At 35.3% G+C, this 17,684-nt stretch overlaps 1 protein-coding gene across 1 annotated transcript in view; it reads right to left on the minus strand.

Moving 5' to 3' along the window:
- The window catches only part of CFTR (CF transmembrane conductance regulator), a 251,363-nt gene that overhangs the window by 46,330 nt on the left and 187,349 nt on the right, over nucleotides 1–17,684 (minus strand). The window contains exons 16-20 of the mRNA XM_072964621.1: nucleotides 15,880–16,606; nucleotides 14,202–14,330; nucleotides 6,666–6,703; nucleotides 5,965–6,215; nucleotides 2,693–2,772 (exon numbers count right to left, since the gene is read on the minus strand). Of these exons, the coding sequence (XP_072820722.1) occupies nucleotides 2,693–2,772; nucleotides 5,965–6,215; nucleotides 6,666–6,703; nucleotides 14,202–14,330; nucleotides 15,880–16,606 (1,225 nt within the window). The remainder of the gene's footprint in view (nucleotides 1–2,692; nucleotides 2,773–5,964; nucleotides 6,216–6,665; nucleotides 6,704–14,201; nucleotides 14,331–15,879; nucleotides 16,607–17,684) is intronic.

Consider the following 17,684-nt stretch of genomic DNA (forward strand, 5'->3'; position numbering starts at 1 on the left):
ATTCAAGGGAAAAAAAATCAAAATCAACAGACTATAAAAACTGCAAGGCACCATTACCCATGCTCCTTAGAAGTAGGCAGCACCTTTTCACCTACTAAAAACAGCTCCAAAGCTTTCTGACACTGAAGGGCATGTAGTGCTGGAGTAGGTGATAAAAATGATCCCATTGAAATCATTTAGAAGGTTAACTAATTAATTGATTGACTGATAAACAGATAAATAAATACCTATTTAAAATCATGCTATGAACACTGGATTTGAAATTTAATTCATAATTGATAGTCCTTGAGAATTTTTAAGCAAGGGGTTAGTGGGATTAACAGAATAAAAAGTGGTGGTGGAGGGGAAAGATGTACAAGACATAATGGAGACCAAAGTGGCAGGATTCATTGCGTATTTGCCTATTAGGGTCAGAGAGAAGAAATCAAAAAAGACCTAAAGGTTTGGAGGCTGAAAAGAGAAGATTTGCATATTTTAAAATACAGGTTTCTGTTTCAAGAAAAAAAAATCATTCACTGAAACATAAAGATAAGTAGGATGCTAGAATAGTGTTTTCCAGTGTGGCTTCAAGTTCAGATGTGTCATGTATGGTCCACTTCCAGCATGCCAATCTGAAGAATTCAACTTTAGTACTAAAAGTAACCATCATCAGATTTCTCCTCCTCATTTTAGAAACCTGAGACCCTTAGGGATTAAGCGTCTTGCTCAAGGCAAAATAAATAGTTGTCTCTGCAGAAGAGAATCTGGGTCTTTTATTTTCACTATAACATGTTTCAATCCAGAAAACAAATTTCTCAGAATATTATCAAACGTTATTAACTAGAGCAAATAGAATTTACACATTTTAAAAAAGGAAACTTTTATGTGTACCTTATTCTGTGAAAAAAAAAAGTTTCTGAAATGTGACCAGAATGAAATTTCTTTAATCTGAACATAATTAAGGCCAGAGGAGTTCACAATTTAAAGGATCCCTCTGATGAATTTTTTAATAAAATCAAGATTAATCAGATTTTACTGTATTTGATTGTCATATATTATGTTTCCTTAATGTGAGACCCTCTTATAAGTAAAATAGGGAAATCAAAATAAAAGCACCCTGCTCAATTTCTTATGAAGCAACAACTAATGAACCCCAATAACACAAGGAGTTGAGCAGAAACTATTCAAATTGCCATAAAAGAAAAAATCTGAGTCATCACAAGTGTCCAAAAGTGTTAATTTATAAAATAAATATACAAAAATGTACACTCCCAGAGGGTTTCTGAAATGAGCCTTACACTGATTCAGAAAATACTCAGCAGACTACGAAAGTTCAAAAAAAAATTATCAAGGGCTAACACTCATGAATCCTTCCGCAATCATGTCAAGATGTCCATGTTCCAGTCTGTACGTGACTTAACAATACATTTGGGACCAGTCATTTACACTCCTAGAACAAGGGACAAATATCCAGAATTTAAAGAAAGACACCAGAAATTCCCCTTCACACGTATGAACTCAAAGCTTATCAGTTGTAAGAATTCCAGCAGCGGCTGCTGAGTTATATCCCTAAACAGAGTAACTGAAGGAAATTCAAACTGCTAAAGTTCACCTGGAAAAGTTAACTTGCTTTATTGTGCTAATCACGTCAGATGAAGCAAACCGGCAATCTCGTTTTCTGCACCTGCCAACGTCAGTTGTGTATACATATAAATGTGGTAGTTCTTATTTTACTTCATAGGTTCTTAGAGGGGTGGGGAGGGGGTAAGGGGAGGGAACAACTCAACCTGAGATGGGCAGGATCCTGTTCCAACTGTCTTTCCAAGGAGGTCATTGAGGCTGCACCATTTGCTCTCTGGGGCTCAACCTAAGCCAGACAGGAACCTGTTTTCAAACCTGGTCCAACAACCAAGGTTATTAACTCATAACACTCAAGTTCTGTCATTTATGGAGTCCTAATGCGGTATCCCCTAGGTTACCTTCATCCCCACCGCCACCCTTCCTTCTCTACTTTTACCATCAATCACCCCATTCAAGGACACATGCTGAGCCAGGCTGCCTTGGAGGCATCGTCAAATCTGTCACCAAGGGCTAGTCTTCACTCATCCTGAATTCTTCCTTCCCCTCTTGCCTGCTTGAAAATTTATCTGTGCTCCTGTCCCTGCACTATGGTCCTTACTGTGAGATTGCTGACTAGCTAATCTGTGCCAAAGTGTTCATGGATGAGACTGGTTCAAACTGTAGTCCACCAGGAAATCAAACTTCATTTTTAACACAAGACTTTTGGAGGTAGGTGACTAATATCAAATAGTGACACCAATGTCAACAATGCCATGCTTCCTGGACAGTCATTTGGAGGAAGGTGGTCAATTACTCCTCTTAGGTCACTCCCAAATGGACAGTCAGTACATGTACATGCAAAACTGCCTTGCTCGGGTAAACAGTTCTGACTTCTTGCTGAATTTACTAAATTTATGTCTATCTTGAAGTTGGTTTTTTTTCGTATTGACAAGATTCATACAATAGACAGGACTTCAACTCTTTTTTTTTTAAATTATAGTCAGTTTACAATGTTGTGTCAATTTCTGGTGTACACCATAAGGGACTCCAACTCTTAATCAAATGAAAAATAAGCAAAAACTAATTTACCATCTTTTCTAATTGTCTAAAAAAGTGAGACAAAGCAAAAACAATGATACTTATTTTTACAAACCTGGATAAAGTCAAATATGGTAAGAGGCAGGAGATCATCCAAAACTGCTATATCTTTGGAGAATCTATTAAGAATCCCACCTATAATAGAAAGAAAAATAAATTCCTCAAAAACTAGTCATCTTAAAAAGACATAGCAGTATCTGATAAATTTGGATCATAGCAGAGGGATTCAAAACCCAAGAAGAATTAGCACATAATCAGATAAATAAGTCTGTAGACAACTTCAGTGTCATACAAAGATTTTAAGTCACTTGTACAGAGATTCTAAATAACTATGTGTTCAAGCTATTATCTCCTACTTTTAAACCTTTATAAAATACAGATTGCTGTGAGATTCAGGCAGAAACCAATGTCTTTAATAGAGCCCTATCACAAATTATGTCGAGAATGGGCATCTGTTCTACTAGTCTCACACTGGCAAGCCCAAGTTTAATGATAATTATCTGGATATGCTATCCTCATTCCCTTCCATCTGTATCTCGTAATGTAGAGCCTCCCTCTCCTTCGACTTCCACACCTTTCTGACACAGAACCCGCAGCCACTCTCAACCCCTGCCTGTGCACTATGGGAACCTCCTTTGCTATATCCTCCTTTTCTACCCTCTTCGCTGGCAATCTAAGCTTCAGCCTGCCTTCTAAATTCCTGACTCACATTTATAAGTCTGAAAACTTTTTCCTTCAATGAAAAAAAGTTACATATGGAGTGGCTACTAGGCACAACGCTAGGCACCGAGATAACAGAGGGGAATGAGCCTTGTTCCTTGCCCTGGAGGAATTCATTGTCTAGGGGTGAGTTACACATATAATTAGATAAAATATAACAACACTGTACAAACAAAGTGATATCAAATCTTATCATTTACCTCCCCCCCCCATTAACTACAGGATAAAGTCCAACATTCTTAGTTTAATATTTAATGCTTTCCATAACTTGGCCTTAAGCCACCCTGGGTACAAGCTTCCTCTTCTCAAACAGTCCATTTCAGCCAAACTGGTTTATCCTTTAAATAAACTTTATACTCTCCTACCTCCCTGCCTTTTCCATGTGGTTCCCCCTGCCTGAAAACCTTTTCCTCTCGTCTCTACTTGATAAAATCTAGGTCTCCTTCCTGGACTGATTCAAATGCCTCTCCTGCCAGGAAGCATCAATATTTGTGCCAGCTCAAATTAGTCTCCTCCTCCTCTGGACACACAATATCATTAATACATTTGGTCAGCACTTTGAAACTATATCCATGTCTTATAGTTGCTTGTATACATGTCTTATCTCTTTTTTCTAGATTGTAAACTGCTAGAGGTCATTGAGACCACACCACATGTATTTTGTGTCACTCTGAGCCCTCAGCAAAAAGCCTTATATGTAGGAATTATTCAATGCTTATTTTTTGATTTGTCATGATCTCCCAGCTCCTATTAATGATATTTTATTTAGCATATTTAATTAAACATATTTGTATATCATTTCATTAATGAACCAAACACTGGAAAAAATAGCCTATAGCACTTACTCTGTGTAGAAAATGGAAGTTATTTTGGTAGAAAGAAAAGATATTCTGGTGCTTAGCATATTTCAAATGGGAAACCAAAGAAAGGGAACAACAGTGGAGAACTAATGTTCATTTCATGTTGGCTACATAACAGGCTGGTAGATGATGACCTGGCTTCATCCTCACAATGATCCTCTGAGACAATTATTCCTTTCCCCATTTTACAGATGTGGAGGCAAGGCTCAGAAGAGTAACTCGTCCAAGAGCATCACTCTTATGAGGACAAGCCAGGCCTCAAATAATGCCAGTGCTTCATCCATTATGTCTCATTGCCCATTTCTAACTTTTAGAAACTTGGGCAAGTCCTCTACCTTCTCTACATCTCAGTTTTCCCACTAAAAATATGAAATCATTGGATCAAGGTAATCTGACATTCCCTTTTAGGTCTAAAATTTCTTAGATCTAAAACAGGGCATGGTGATGAGTATATCTAAATGAGATAAAGCTTTAGTGACACACAAGGGCTTCAGAATAAATATAAAGATCTTCTTGAATACTAACACTGAACTGTTGTTACCCAGAACTGTTGTTACCCAGAAAAAAAAAATGATGGATATTTTTTATCTTGACATCTTTTAGATACAAATCACTCTAAAAATTTCAATCTTGGAATTTACTCTTTCCTTTATAATCAAATGTTTCTGTGTCTACCTCCTCTCCCTTGTCTGTGAATTCTTCCAGGGAAAGAACTGTGCCTTATTCATCTGGCCTAGTGCCAGACAAAGTTAAGTGTTCAACAGATTGCTGTAAGAATAAAACTTGGGAAATTCCTTATTAACCTCAGATTCTTTAAATGTGAATTTGTCTAAAGGTGAATCAACAGAATTGATTACTTTCAAAGTATCTTATTGCCTTTAGTTTTTAAAATCTTTGGTCCTTTTATTTCACTACTCTTACTTTCTGTGACACTTATTTTGTTGAGGTATAATTGACAAATAAAATTGGAAGATATTTAAAGTACACAATGTGCGATTTGATATATGTATTCACTGTGAAAGGATTACTTTCATTGAGTTAATTAACTCATCCATCAGTGCTCAAAGTTACCTTTGTGTATGTGTCAGAAGTTTTACTCTCTTAAGCAAATTCCAATTATATAATACAGTGTTATCCATTATAGTCACCGTGTTATACATTAGTTCTTCAGACCTTATTCATCTTGCAACTGAAAGCTTGTACTCTTTTACAACCTCTATGATAGTGTCAAGAAATATTTTAAAAATACATTTGGGATCCCCATCCATTAAAATAAAACCTGGAACAAATTTATAGGATCATCTTCGAACAGTTACATAAAACTAGATTATTCTACCCCACCAGAAGACTTTATTAGTAAGAAATTTTAATATTTTTCTTGATCACCTCGAATCTTCTCTTTTAAACAACACTGTACATTGGTAACAAGATACCTGGAAGGGGGCTGAATCAAATGTCTAAACAGAGAAGGACAACTGACTCAAAAAGGGCTGCTTCTGCTGGTATAGTCCCATCTGCATCATGTCCCAACAAAGAGAGCCACTCTAATTAGCTGATACAGAAAGAGGAGAAGAGACAATATCTGACAGCCTATAATACTTGAGATATGTAAATCTTAGTCATAAGGAAGCTCAGTAAAGGTGGATACCTCCATGCAAAAGCCAACGCTACTACTGGAAAACCAACTAACTCATGGGCCCTTCTCATGGAGAATCAACAGTTTCACTTTGTACATCCAGTCAAGTACCTGCTTTCAATGTGTTGAGGGTTGACATAGGGGCTTGAAGAACAGAATGTAACATTTTGTGGTGTAAGATTTTCGACACTGTGATTAGAGTATGCACCAGCGGCAAACCTCTGAACATTCCCAGAGCAAGCAAAGTGTCGGCTACTCCCACATAAATGTAAAAAACATAATACGAGCTGGTGTTGGTGATGATCACCACATAACTATTATTTGCACTCTTAGTACCATTCCCTCCGTCTTGAAGAGGTGTTCTGTAAAGCAAAAGGACATTGTTATTTGGCAACCAAACTTTCCCACTGGATTTCCAATACATGTAAATGATGCTGAATTTGAGTCTAAAGAAAACACATTTCATTAGCAGAGTTAATGCCTTTAATCTGAAGGACTGCAGGAAAGTAGACTAAGTTTTTTCACCATTGAAATAGATAAAATTGACCCTTATTAAATCATCAGAGAAAATACTAAATGTATAATGTTGTTTTAAGTATTGTCATTGCAACTTACAGAAACTAAACATGACTAAACAGAAAGTGGTGAAGAGCTGCAGGAACTACACATGCTCACAATTTGAAACAAAAGAACTCAATTTTCTACTACAGTATTGTGGGGAAATGAAGCATAGTGGATATTACAATATTTAATAAGACCCAAATAATCAGTAGAAGCAAAATACAATCCACAAGAAGACACAGAATACTCACTTTCTAAGCAGCCACAACACCACCATAGAGGCAGCCATCTGGAATGGAATAATACACACTTGATTTTTTTTCCAACATCTTTTCCTACTCTTCCCACCCCCATCTCTAATGCCACCATGACCAACTTCAAAATACACACAATTTCACTTTTCTTTGCTTTACTTTCCTGGGTCCAGCAGCTACAATAATTGTTCTAAGAACCACTATTTGATGTGAGAACATGTTAAGCTAATGGAATTCAAATTCCACTGAATAAAATACTTTTCCATTTTTCTACTTCATTCAACAGAAACTATTCATTGAAGCTCATAGGAGAGCTAAGATTTATTTCAGTTGAATGTTTTCAATAATAAAGTTTGTTTCTTATATAGAGATTAATCTCGGTCTGCTGGCAGATAATTTATCTGGTTAGTGGCTATAAATAATTTCATTTGTTGTGCAATGATTATGAAGGACTCAGAACTATAAGACCAGCTAACTGTTGGAAAAGATAAGACAAATGTTTACGGAAATCAGTTAAAAATCTCAACAATGCAAAATTTCAGTTTATGAATAAAGATAAGGGGCATTCAGATTAAAACATGTATTATTGGCACTATTTGGGCTTTCTCAAGGTGGAAACGTTTAGCTGAGGAACAAATGTTCTATACTACAACTAAATAAAAAAAATTTTTAACAACTATGATTTTTAAAAATTTCTTTGATATTTAAATGATCTTTACTCTATTCCATTAATTTGGCATTCTATTCTCTCAAACCCTGTGGGAAAACAATCTTGCGATGAGAACCACACAGCTGGAACACTAGAAATACTTACAAAATTGTAAGATTGTAATTCTACAATTAGCCTTACCAAAGAATCAAATAGAAAAAAGAAGAAATTGTGAGTAAAATAATTTGAAAATGAACTCAGCATAAAAATGAACAGGAGAGAAACAAATACGCTTGGTATAAGAAATTTATGCCTTATTTATCTTAAGACATTAATCTACGTCAAATTTATTGTAAGTATTTAATAGTACCATATAAAAATTGTGGAGAATGTTTAGAATTAAGAAGTTACATTATGAAGTCCTACACTTTAAAGAGTGTATAATTTTTAGTTAAATTTACATATCAGACAGGTGCGTAATAATGAAAAATCTAATGGTATCATTCTCATTTTCCTACTTTTTTCCATTATACACACAGCCTCCATGCACTGTATGAATAAAAGCTACCTTTGTTTCCTTGATATTCAAGTGAATTCAAAATGATGAGAAACTCGGCAATAATCTAGCTATTTCAAAAGTCTTTGTTCCAGTACAAATATTTTCCTATTTCTTAAGACTAATCAAATTACTCAGGAACTTAGATAAGGGTATATTTCTGAGTCACTCTTCAGTTACTATAGTCCCCCTTTGTTCCAATTAAAGAAGTGTCAATAATGCTGGCATTGCCAGCACTCCCTGAATGTGAGTAAATTCCCAAAATAAGTATTTTACAATGTTTACCCTGGAACAATAATCAAAGCAGTTTTTCAAAGGTACTGGTCTAATCAGTGCAATGTAAATTTATTTCTTGGCTCTCATGAATAGAGACCACCAACCCAAACTACTTGCATTGACTGGAACAAAAACATTTCCAAGGATTTGACATAATGACTTCAGCAAAAATGTCTGGGGTATATGGAAACAATTGAGTAATCAAGTTCTAACATTTAATTTCCAGAATGTTTGAGGTTATAAAGTTCAAGCAGTTTATGATAGAAGGACGGTCCTGGAAGATTGAACAGGAAAAGCGCAACGGTCTTTATTTTCAGCTTTTTCAGGGTTTTAAACATCATTCCATATCACACAGAAAACAGTATAGTCTAGACCAGCACTGTCCAGGAGAAATTGCCACAAGAAAAGAAACATTCTCTGCTTTGTTCAACGTTGCGGCCACTTGACACACAGGGCACTCAATCACTTGGAATCTGGCTCATGTGGGTGATCAAGGAACTGAATTTTACATTTTACTTTAAGTAATTTCATTTAATTTATATGGTCATATGTAGCTAGTGGCTACCGTACTGGACAGTGCATGCAGAGATTAAGACTATTAGTTATGAAGGGGTGTAGACAGAGTGTTCATTATAGACGCATGCCAGGCAACAGGAATTTAATGATGGTGTTCTCTAAGGATAGATCCATGAATGGCCAACATAAGGATTCATGAACTTTGCAAATGATGCCAAGATGAAATAGGATAGCCAGTATTTAGAAGCTAGGTCAGAATTTAAATTATATAATTTGTCTATATGATTTTTAAAAATGGCATGTTGGGGATAGGATATCATAGCATGCACATATGGAAAAAGAAGCCCAGTGCCTATATTTGAAAGACATATTTGCTAAATGAATTAGTGAACATCTTTGGAGATGTGACAGACGAAGACTGATCATGTATGAAGTAAAACCACAACAGCATGGTTTCCAAGGTAGTAATGTACAACTAGAGGAAGAATATGTTCAAGACTTATGAGGAGCCCTACCACAACATAACCTGGCCAGGTACAAGACTCGATACTCACAACTAAAGAAAATGAGCATGAAAGAGGAAAAAAACTGCTAAAGCCAGATATATAAGAGGTTCAGAAACATGAATACGACCAAACAAGGTATTATGGCTCAACATTCTCTCATGAAGAATAGTCCCTCTTTGTTCCAGTTAAAGAAGTGTCAAGAGGAAGGGAGGGTACAGCTCAGAGGTACAGTGCATGTTAGCATGCATGAGGTCCTGGGTTCAATCCCCAGTATCTCTGTTAAAAAATAAATGAATGAAAATATTAAACCTGATTACCTCCCCCACACCAAAAAAAAAAAAAGAAGTGTCAATAATGCTGGAATTGCCAACAGTCTCTGTGTTTAAACACTCTCTGTGTTTAATGTGAGTGTTTAATAAGCTACAAAGAAGACAACTCCTAAATATTTCACTGCAGAATATCTGCAGAGGCCTTTAAATCTGACTTAGGGTTCTTAACACTCTGGACGTTGAACCTAGTGAATAACAGCAACCTCTTATAGTCATAACAGATGTCCTTGCCTCCTCTCGTGTCCCTATCCAATTCATTTTCCATGTAGCAGATAGAGTGATCTTTTTCAAAACATTTAAAAAAATCATACATATTGGATGAAGATTTTCAAAGGCTTCCTATTGCATTTAAAATAAAAACCAACTTCTTTACTACAGCTAATGGTCCTGCAAACCTGGTTCTGGCTGACTTTTCCAACATCACCCCATGACACACCACTCACTCACCTCTTCCACTCCCCCAACTGTGCTGACCTCCTCTCAGTTTCCATAACTTATCAAACCTTTGTATTTGCCCCAGTCTCTGCATGTCTGAGTCCTTCTTGCCTTTCAGGCATCAACTAAATGTCATTTCCTCAGGAAGGCCTCCCTGTCCACCCTCTTTTTCCCGCCTTTACTTTAGCACACTATTTCCTAATGGTTCTTCTCACACTCTGCGATTATTCCCATCAAAACGTATTTATTGCCTATCTCCTCCTTCAGAATGTGCTTCATAAGACCAGGGAGGAGCCATCTGTCCTCTTTCCCATTGCATCCTCAATGCCTATAACAACACATGGTAAATGATAGGCATTCAGTAAATCTGTACTTAATAAATAAAGGGATGGATGGATAAAAGGACACTTAAATTTAACAAAATTTACAAATGTCAGCAGAGAGAAAGTTATAGAATAATCATATAGAAAGCATTTTCAAAAGCAGGTGACATATTATATTTTGTAGGATAAAGAACCAGAACCAATTCATTCTATAAGCTTTGTACATACACAGAATTCAGAGCTACCTACCAAATCAGAAAATGAGATCTGTGTGCAAATGAATACCTATTGGTATTTGGGGTTTTTACCAAAGGAGCACAGCATTATGAATGTTCTCTTAACACGATAAACAGAAGTACATGAGTGTATTCCATCTCTATGTTCTGTTTTGTTCTTCACTGGATACACAACATATAGAATCATGCCTAGCATACTCAAAGAACTCAAAATATATGTTGAATGAATAAATGGCTGAATGAATGACAGGTAGTAATAGTAAAGTGACATCTAGTCATGACTTCATACACAGATTTCAATGCTTTGCAGGTCAAATCATGCCCTAAAACATAGACCCTTGCTAAGTAAAGCTGCCTTAAAAGCATTACTACCAATAGAGGTATTACTATCAATAGAGATATTATGGGAGCATATTACATATATTAATAATGTAAAACCACCCAGGGGTTCCTCATTAACAAACAGAAAGGAAATCGTAAAGGAAGAGTATACAGCAGTTCTCTGACACATTTCTTAAAAATCACAGGATAAAAGCACTAAACAGAGTCTTTAGATACTCCAGGCAACAACAATACCCCCTGGTTGTTGTAAAAGGAAGGAGGAAAATGCCTCCCACTTTATTACTTGCATTTCTTCTCTATCTAGTCAATGATGCGCTGCCAAGCAGGAGCACTAGAAAGACCAACATAATAGAAATTTTAAAGCCTAGATTCTTGGTGCTACTATCTAAGAACTTCACAGAAGATATCGTCCTGTAGTAAATACAACAGTACAAAAACATAAAGGTAGGCTGACTCCCTTATCAAAATGACACTAATGTTAAGTGGTAACAAATCAAATAGACCAAACCAATGTTTTCAGTTTAGCACTTTGAAGACATTTTTTTCCAAAGGCTATTTATTTCATACTCTGAAAGGGAAGCTTATGGGACCTACTCTTTAAAATTATAAAATCTAAATTGAAGTATGGCTTAGCCCCTATGAAAACTAAAAATGAATATATCATTTTTATCAAGGAAGAAACCTATCTTAACGTTTCTTTAGGTTCTCTGATCACTCTGAGTATGAGGCTCAAGGATTAAAAGACCTAAACTATCTTCCTGGATTAGCACCTGTACCAGGATGCAAAGCACCAATGAGATATTTCAATGGTAATGAGAATGGGGCACACTGGTATTAAGACAGGATTTTAGTCTAAAAGGAAACTACGTAAATTTTGATTCGAAGGATCAACAGAATTCTGAACATCAGTGAATGAGCTGTTTAGCTCTATAACTAAGCACATAATTAAAACAATTACTATTTATCTATTATCACCAAGTTTTGTTATTAAAAATTTTGCAAGCCAGTTAATTGGCAATGCCTTCAGGAGACTGGCCCAAAAGGTTTATCATTTATTATATTATTTCTTGCCTAGAAAATGACATTATTGATTGTTTCGTTCATTAAAAAGTCAAGTTTTTGCAGTAATTGTGACAGCTGAACTAATAATGGGAAGTTATACAACATTTACACCCTCTGTTGTAGTTTGGTTTCTAGCCTGAAGACAATGGACCACTGTCTTCTTGATTAAGTGTGCTAATAATATTGTACACATGTGCAGTGGCCCAATGCTCAATCCACTAATTAACTAATTGCACACCATTTTGAGGGGTGCACAAGTTCAGCTCTATGGCGCTGCATGGGACAAAGTTCCTGTAAATGAACATAAATCACCACCACATTCAGAAAGGACCATTTTTTCCTACAAAACTAAATTAAAGATATTCAAGTAATATTGATCTTCCCATGCAGGGGTTCAAATTTTTGACAATTACAAAGGGCTGGTTTGAGATTAAATATGGCACAAGACTGGGTTTTACCCACACTAATGTTGGTCATTTGGCATGACTGGTAGAGACTAATGAGGTAAATGTGAAATACATTTCAATGCAATTTTTATTCTCAGTGAGGGTGTCAAATTACTCAACCCCATATTTTTGTTAAAGTATAAAATGACTTATTGAAACTTCCTTTATGTCTCTTGTGGACTTGCCCACCTCAAACCATCTTGAGCTTTATAATGATGATAGACAATAAGGATATTAGTGAGAACAGTAACTAACACTGCTCACTATGTGCCAAATTCATTAAATGCTTTATAATCATGATGTCTTTTAACCTACAAAAGTGGCCTATGAAACTGGTACTATCAAAACTCCATTTTATAGATGAAGAAACTGAAGCTCAGAGATGCTAACTAACTTGTTCAGTTTCATAGAGTTGATAACACAGAATTATAATTCACAGCCAGGTCAGCCTGATTCCAGAGTTGGCACCACAGTCTACTGCATCTCGAGTCCAGCCTCCATTTCGTTTATTCATTTAAAATAGTAAAGAAGAGCATCATCAGAACTCACAGATCAAATGGAAATTGGCACTTTGTAGGTTGAAGTAGTGTGTGCAACTTTCCAGTACATCCCCTTCGATATTTCACACTACTTTACTTGGTCAGGGAGGAGTAATGATATTTTGTGTAGAGTTCTTAATTGAGGGCAGAAACAGCCAAGTAAGAAAATGATGTAGTTACATGCTTAGGTTTCAGGTCTGACTACATTTATACACCCTCAGAAGAAGCCATTCTTCACCTGGGTCATTTCTTCCCTACTGGCAGCTTGGGCCTTATGTTGGATTTAGGTTGTAGAGTAGGATATATCCAGCAGTGTCCTCTGGAAAAAATTACTCTAGAGTAGTCATTCACAGGCCGAATCCAATCACAGATGTATTTTGTTGTGCCCACATAGTATTCATTTGTTTCTATTTAATCAACTACCCACATTTAAAAATGGGAACATTTTACAGAAAAATCTGGATTTTCATCTTAAGGTAATAAATAAGAAGATTTGGCAAAACTCATCCCAAATTCCCCCATGGCAAGTCCCTGGCTTGTGTTGAGATACAACTGCCCCCTTTAGACAACTGGGGGGAAAACATTCTCCATCTTCAATCGCAGACATCTTCCACCAGGTCCCTTTTGGAATTTAGTTCACTGCTCCTGATCTAGAGTAAAACCTCATCCACCAACCAGCCTCGGGAGCCACCCACATGGAGGTGGAACTGAACTTGTGTCTACTGTTCTCTCTTTCCCCTCTTATTTTAACCTGGTGTTGGGAAGGACAGCACAGGCATGGCAAAGAGACCACAGTGGTAGCGCTGAAGACAATCCTGTAAGCAAATGGGTGATTTGAATCTCTGAAGGGATTGTGTAAAATGGTTACTAAGCCCCTAATATAGATTTATTTTATTTTGTGACAAAATACTTTTAAAGGTGGTGATTCATAACTTACATACTTAATAATGCACTACCTAGAGTTAAATAAATTCCAAATTTAGTGCAGAATAATTTTCAGTGTTTAATTTCAACCCATACAAAGGCGTTCTATTTGGAGGTTTTGAATCTCTGTATTAAAAACTCCTCATATAGAAGATATGTGCTTAAATATATTTAATATGCCCTGTATGAAATAATAAAATATAAATAGGAGAACTATAAAACTATGCTTATCATTATACAATGTAAAGTTACATATATGCATATACACTTGCATTTATGTATATATATATATACACATTTATACCTGTGCGTGCATGTATTTGTATACATCCTTCCAAACTATTCTTAATTTAATTTTAAATCACAGTAATATTTTACAACAGAAAATTCTTACCTGAGCCAGGAAAACGACCAAGCACCAAATTAGCACAAAAATTAAGCTCTTGTGAATAGTAATATATCGAAGGTATGTGTTCCATGTAGTCACTGCTGGTATGTTTTCCACATCATCAAAAAAGCACTCCTGAAAAAGAAAATCATGGTTATTAGAGTGAGACAATACAGTTCCATAACTACCATTGTGGTTTTATTTTGAATGTGTGGAAATAAAGGAATATTACTATTTGAAACTAATTGTGAATGACATGTGTGATGTTACTCCATAGCCAGTAAAAGGTCCACTGGAGAAACACAGCTTTTGAAAAATGAAAACCGCTGTAATTCTTCAAATGCTGAAATTATATCACTGATAATACAACTGGATTATTTTTAGACAACTTTACTATTTTAACGCTTAACAGTGTCACACATTTTTATCAAATAAATGGTACCAGCAAAGTGAAGCTTCCTAGAACTCTCTTTGATTTAACTTATTTCTTTAGCGGTCCATGGATAAATACAACTTGGAATTGTGCTGGCTACAGAGATTTCCTCCAATAGACCTGAAGGCCAACTGATGTCTGTACATCCCTTAGTAGCCAGAATTTTTTTTCTCTCCTTCCAGCTATGACTTAAACTAAACTTAGAGGTTCAGGTTTGAAAAATTCATTCAGATTGATATTAAAACCATAGAGATAAAACATCTTTTAAGAAGTCTTTTTTTAAAGTATAGAAATACTGAAAGTACATATTTTAGAGATCACCTATTCTGTTCCCTCATTTGACAAAGGAGGAAATCTTGGTCCAGAGATATTAAATGATGTGTAATTTGCCAAAGGTCACACTACTCTTAATTGAACTATGCTATTAAACATATCAATTTATTAAAACACTGCCTGTTTTATCCAAGGTACTTAAGGAATTTTTCTAGTAAAACAAACAAACAAACCAAACCAAAACTCTTCTCTTTTATATTGCTTCCTATTTTAAGAATGAAAGTATTTTATCTTAAAAGTATTTTAATCTTTAAAACTTAATATAAAAGACTTTCTATCGGAAGCTTGGTACTAGAATACATTGAATTTCACATACCTTCTTTAAAAGAAATCTGTCCAGAAATCCCATGTATAAAACAAATTTAAAAGATAGAAAAGCTCACAGTAACTAAATTCAGGCAAGACAGATGTATAAACTTGAATATTAGTCTAGTCAAGAGACTAGATCCTTATATTCCTTACAGAGGCTACCTCCACATAGAAACATATCAAGGTCTTTCAATAACTGAAGCTATTTGTTTATATATTTATTTTCACTTCACTTCTTCCCACAGGGGTTTTAAATTGGTAATAAAGCAGACTTAGAATAATTTATAATTTTTCTAATTTATAAGAATGATAATCACTGGCTTAGTAAAAAAGCCAACACTAGCCCTTGCTTTGACTTACAATACATTTTATAGGAAGAGATACGTCCATCACAAAAGGGAACAGTTGATTCTTTTACATTTTGAAGTCATTTACATAATTTATGGGAATCTTAAAACTAAACCTCATCCTAAATTCAAATTTGAGTAAGTTTTGCTACATCGTATATATTACATCCCACTCTGTGGCAAAAAAAAAAAAAAAAAAAAAAAGAGAGAGAGAGAAAGAAAAGAAAAAACCCAAAACATGACCCTGGTCATTTATACACACCCTTAAATCTTCTTCATTAATTTCTTCACTTATTTCCAAACCAATATCTTGTGATAATCGTCTTGAATATATATCTATTTCAGTTAAGTTCGCCTGAGGGACCAGTGACATTTTTCGTGTGGATGTTGTTGTCTTTCGGTGGATGCTCTGACCCTGGTTCGCAGAGGAGTGCGTCATAAGGTTCAGAACGGACTGCCTCCTTCGTCCCTGAAATGTGGGGCCAGCGTTAATCACGTTGCTCCGGGGCAAGATCGCCTCTCCTTGCTCAGAATCGGGAACTAAGGACAGCCGTCTCTCTAAAGGCTCATCTGAATCTTCTTCGATGCCATTCATTTGTAGTGGAGTCTTTTGTACAATTGAAAATTTTCGTATAGAGTTGATTGAATTGAGAATGGAGTTCTTCCTTCTTTCACCAAACTCTCCAGTCTGTTTAAAAGACTGTTTTTTTGTTTCGTTCCAGGACACAGAATTATCTCCTTCTAGTGAGAAACGCCGTAAAGTCTCAGTTATGATTGAATTTCTTCGTTCTGCCGTGAACTGGTCAAAAGTATCATATCCCATGAGCTTTGAGCTGAAGTCGGGCCGTTGATTTTGTAATTCAGAGAATGTCCCATAAAAATAGCTGCTACCTTCATGTAAAATTAATATTTTGTCAGCTTTCTTTAAATGTTCCATTTTAGAAGTGACCAAAATCCTAGTTTTGTTAGCCATCAATTTACAGACACAGCTTTAAGAATATAAAAATATACAAATATTAATTTTATAAACATTTTATTACAATAGTATATGTATTGCATTTTAACATTTCATTAATGTATTCTTGTAGAAAACTCTATCATACAGTGTTACTATTACACTGAAAATAATTCTAAAAGTAAATCTTCAGTAGTAATTAATTTGCTGCCTCAAATTATTATGGCATCAAATACTGTATTATCGAATTACTATAGTATACTACATTGTAAAGGTTAGTGTTAACAGACATAGAATGAAATTAAATATCTAATATTAAATAAATGTTTAAATAAATATTTGAACAAACTTGTTACCCTCTGGGTCCTGGTTGATTCATCTAGAAAATGAGGGAATTTTTAGATCACCTTTAAGATCCCTTGGGGTCTATATTTCTGTCAGTCTTCTTAAATGTCAGAGTCTCGTTCTTTAAATTTTCTATTTATTTCCTTTTATATTTTAAGTTGACCACTAGTTTAGTTCTTAAGAGCTTATCTCATAAGACTAATCTCATTTGTTTAAAAAAAAATGACAATAACAATACAAACCTGAGAACTGGATAATAAATTTGACCCTCCTCCAAAAAATTTCCCTCTAGTCTAGAGGTAAATCCTAACTACAACCATCTAAGAGAAAACAAATTTTTTTAGGCATTAAAACATTAAGGCTTGTTCTAGATTATACTCTAAAGTACTAACATAGCTAGCAAAGTTCACATTGGTAAGAAGTTACCTATCACAGTCACAGGATTGTAAAAATAATATCATAGGTATTAAATTTAACTAAATTCTAGGAAAGGTGCTTTTAGGAATAATGCAGCCATTTTTTATACACACACCCCTCTACAGCCTTATTGATTAAAATCTTTGTTTCTAGAAGAGTATCATGATAGTTCTCCTAATAAACTACTTTACAGTCACAAAATCATTTTGAAACTATGAAACCAAGTCATGTAATAGAAGGCGTTGGTGGTATAGTGGTGAGCACAGCTGCCTTCCATATAACGACCTGTTCCTCTTAGGAACTTTATATACATTGAGCCCTAATGGGAACTCGGATGAAATGTACACCCC

This window comes from Vicugna pacos, chromosome 7 (genome assembly GCF_048564905.1).
Source record: "Vicugna pacos chromosome 7, VicPac4, whole genome shotgun sequence".
Taxonomy (NCBI): Eukaryota; Metazoa; Chordata; class Mammalia; order Artiodactyla; family Camelidae; genus Vicugna; species Vicugna pacos.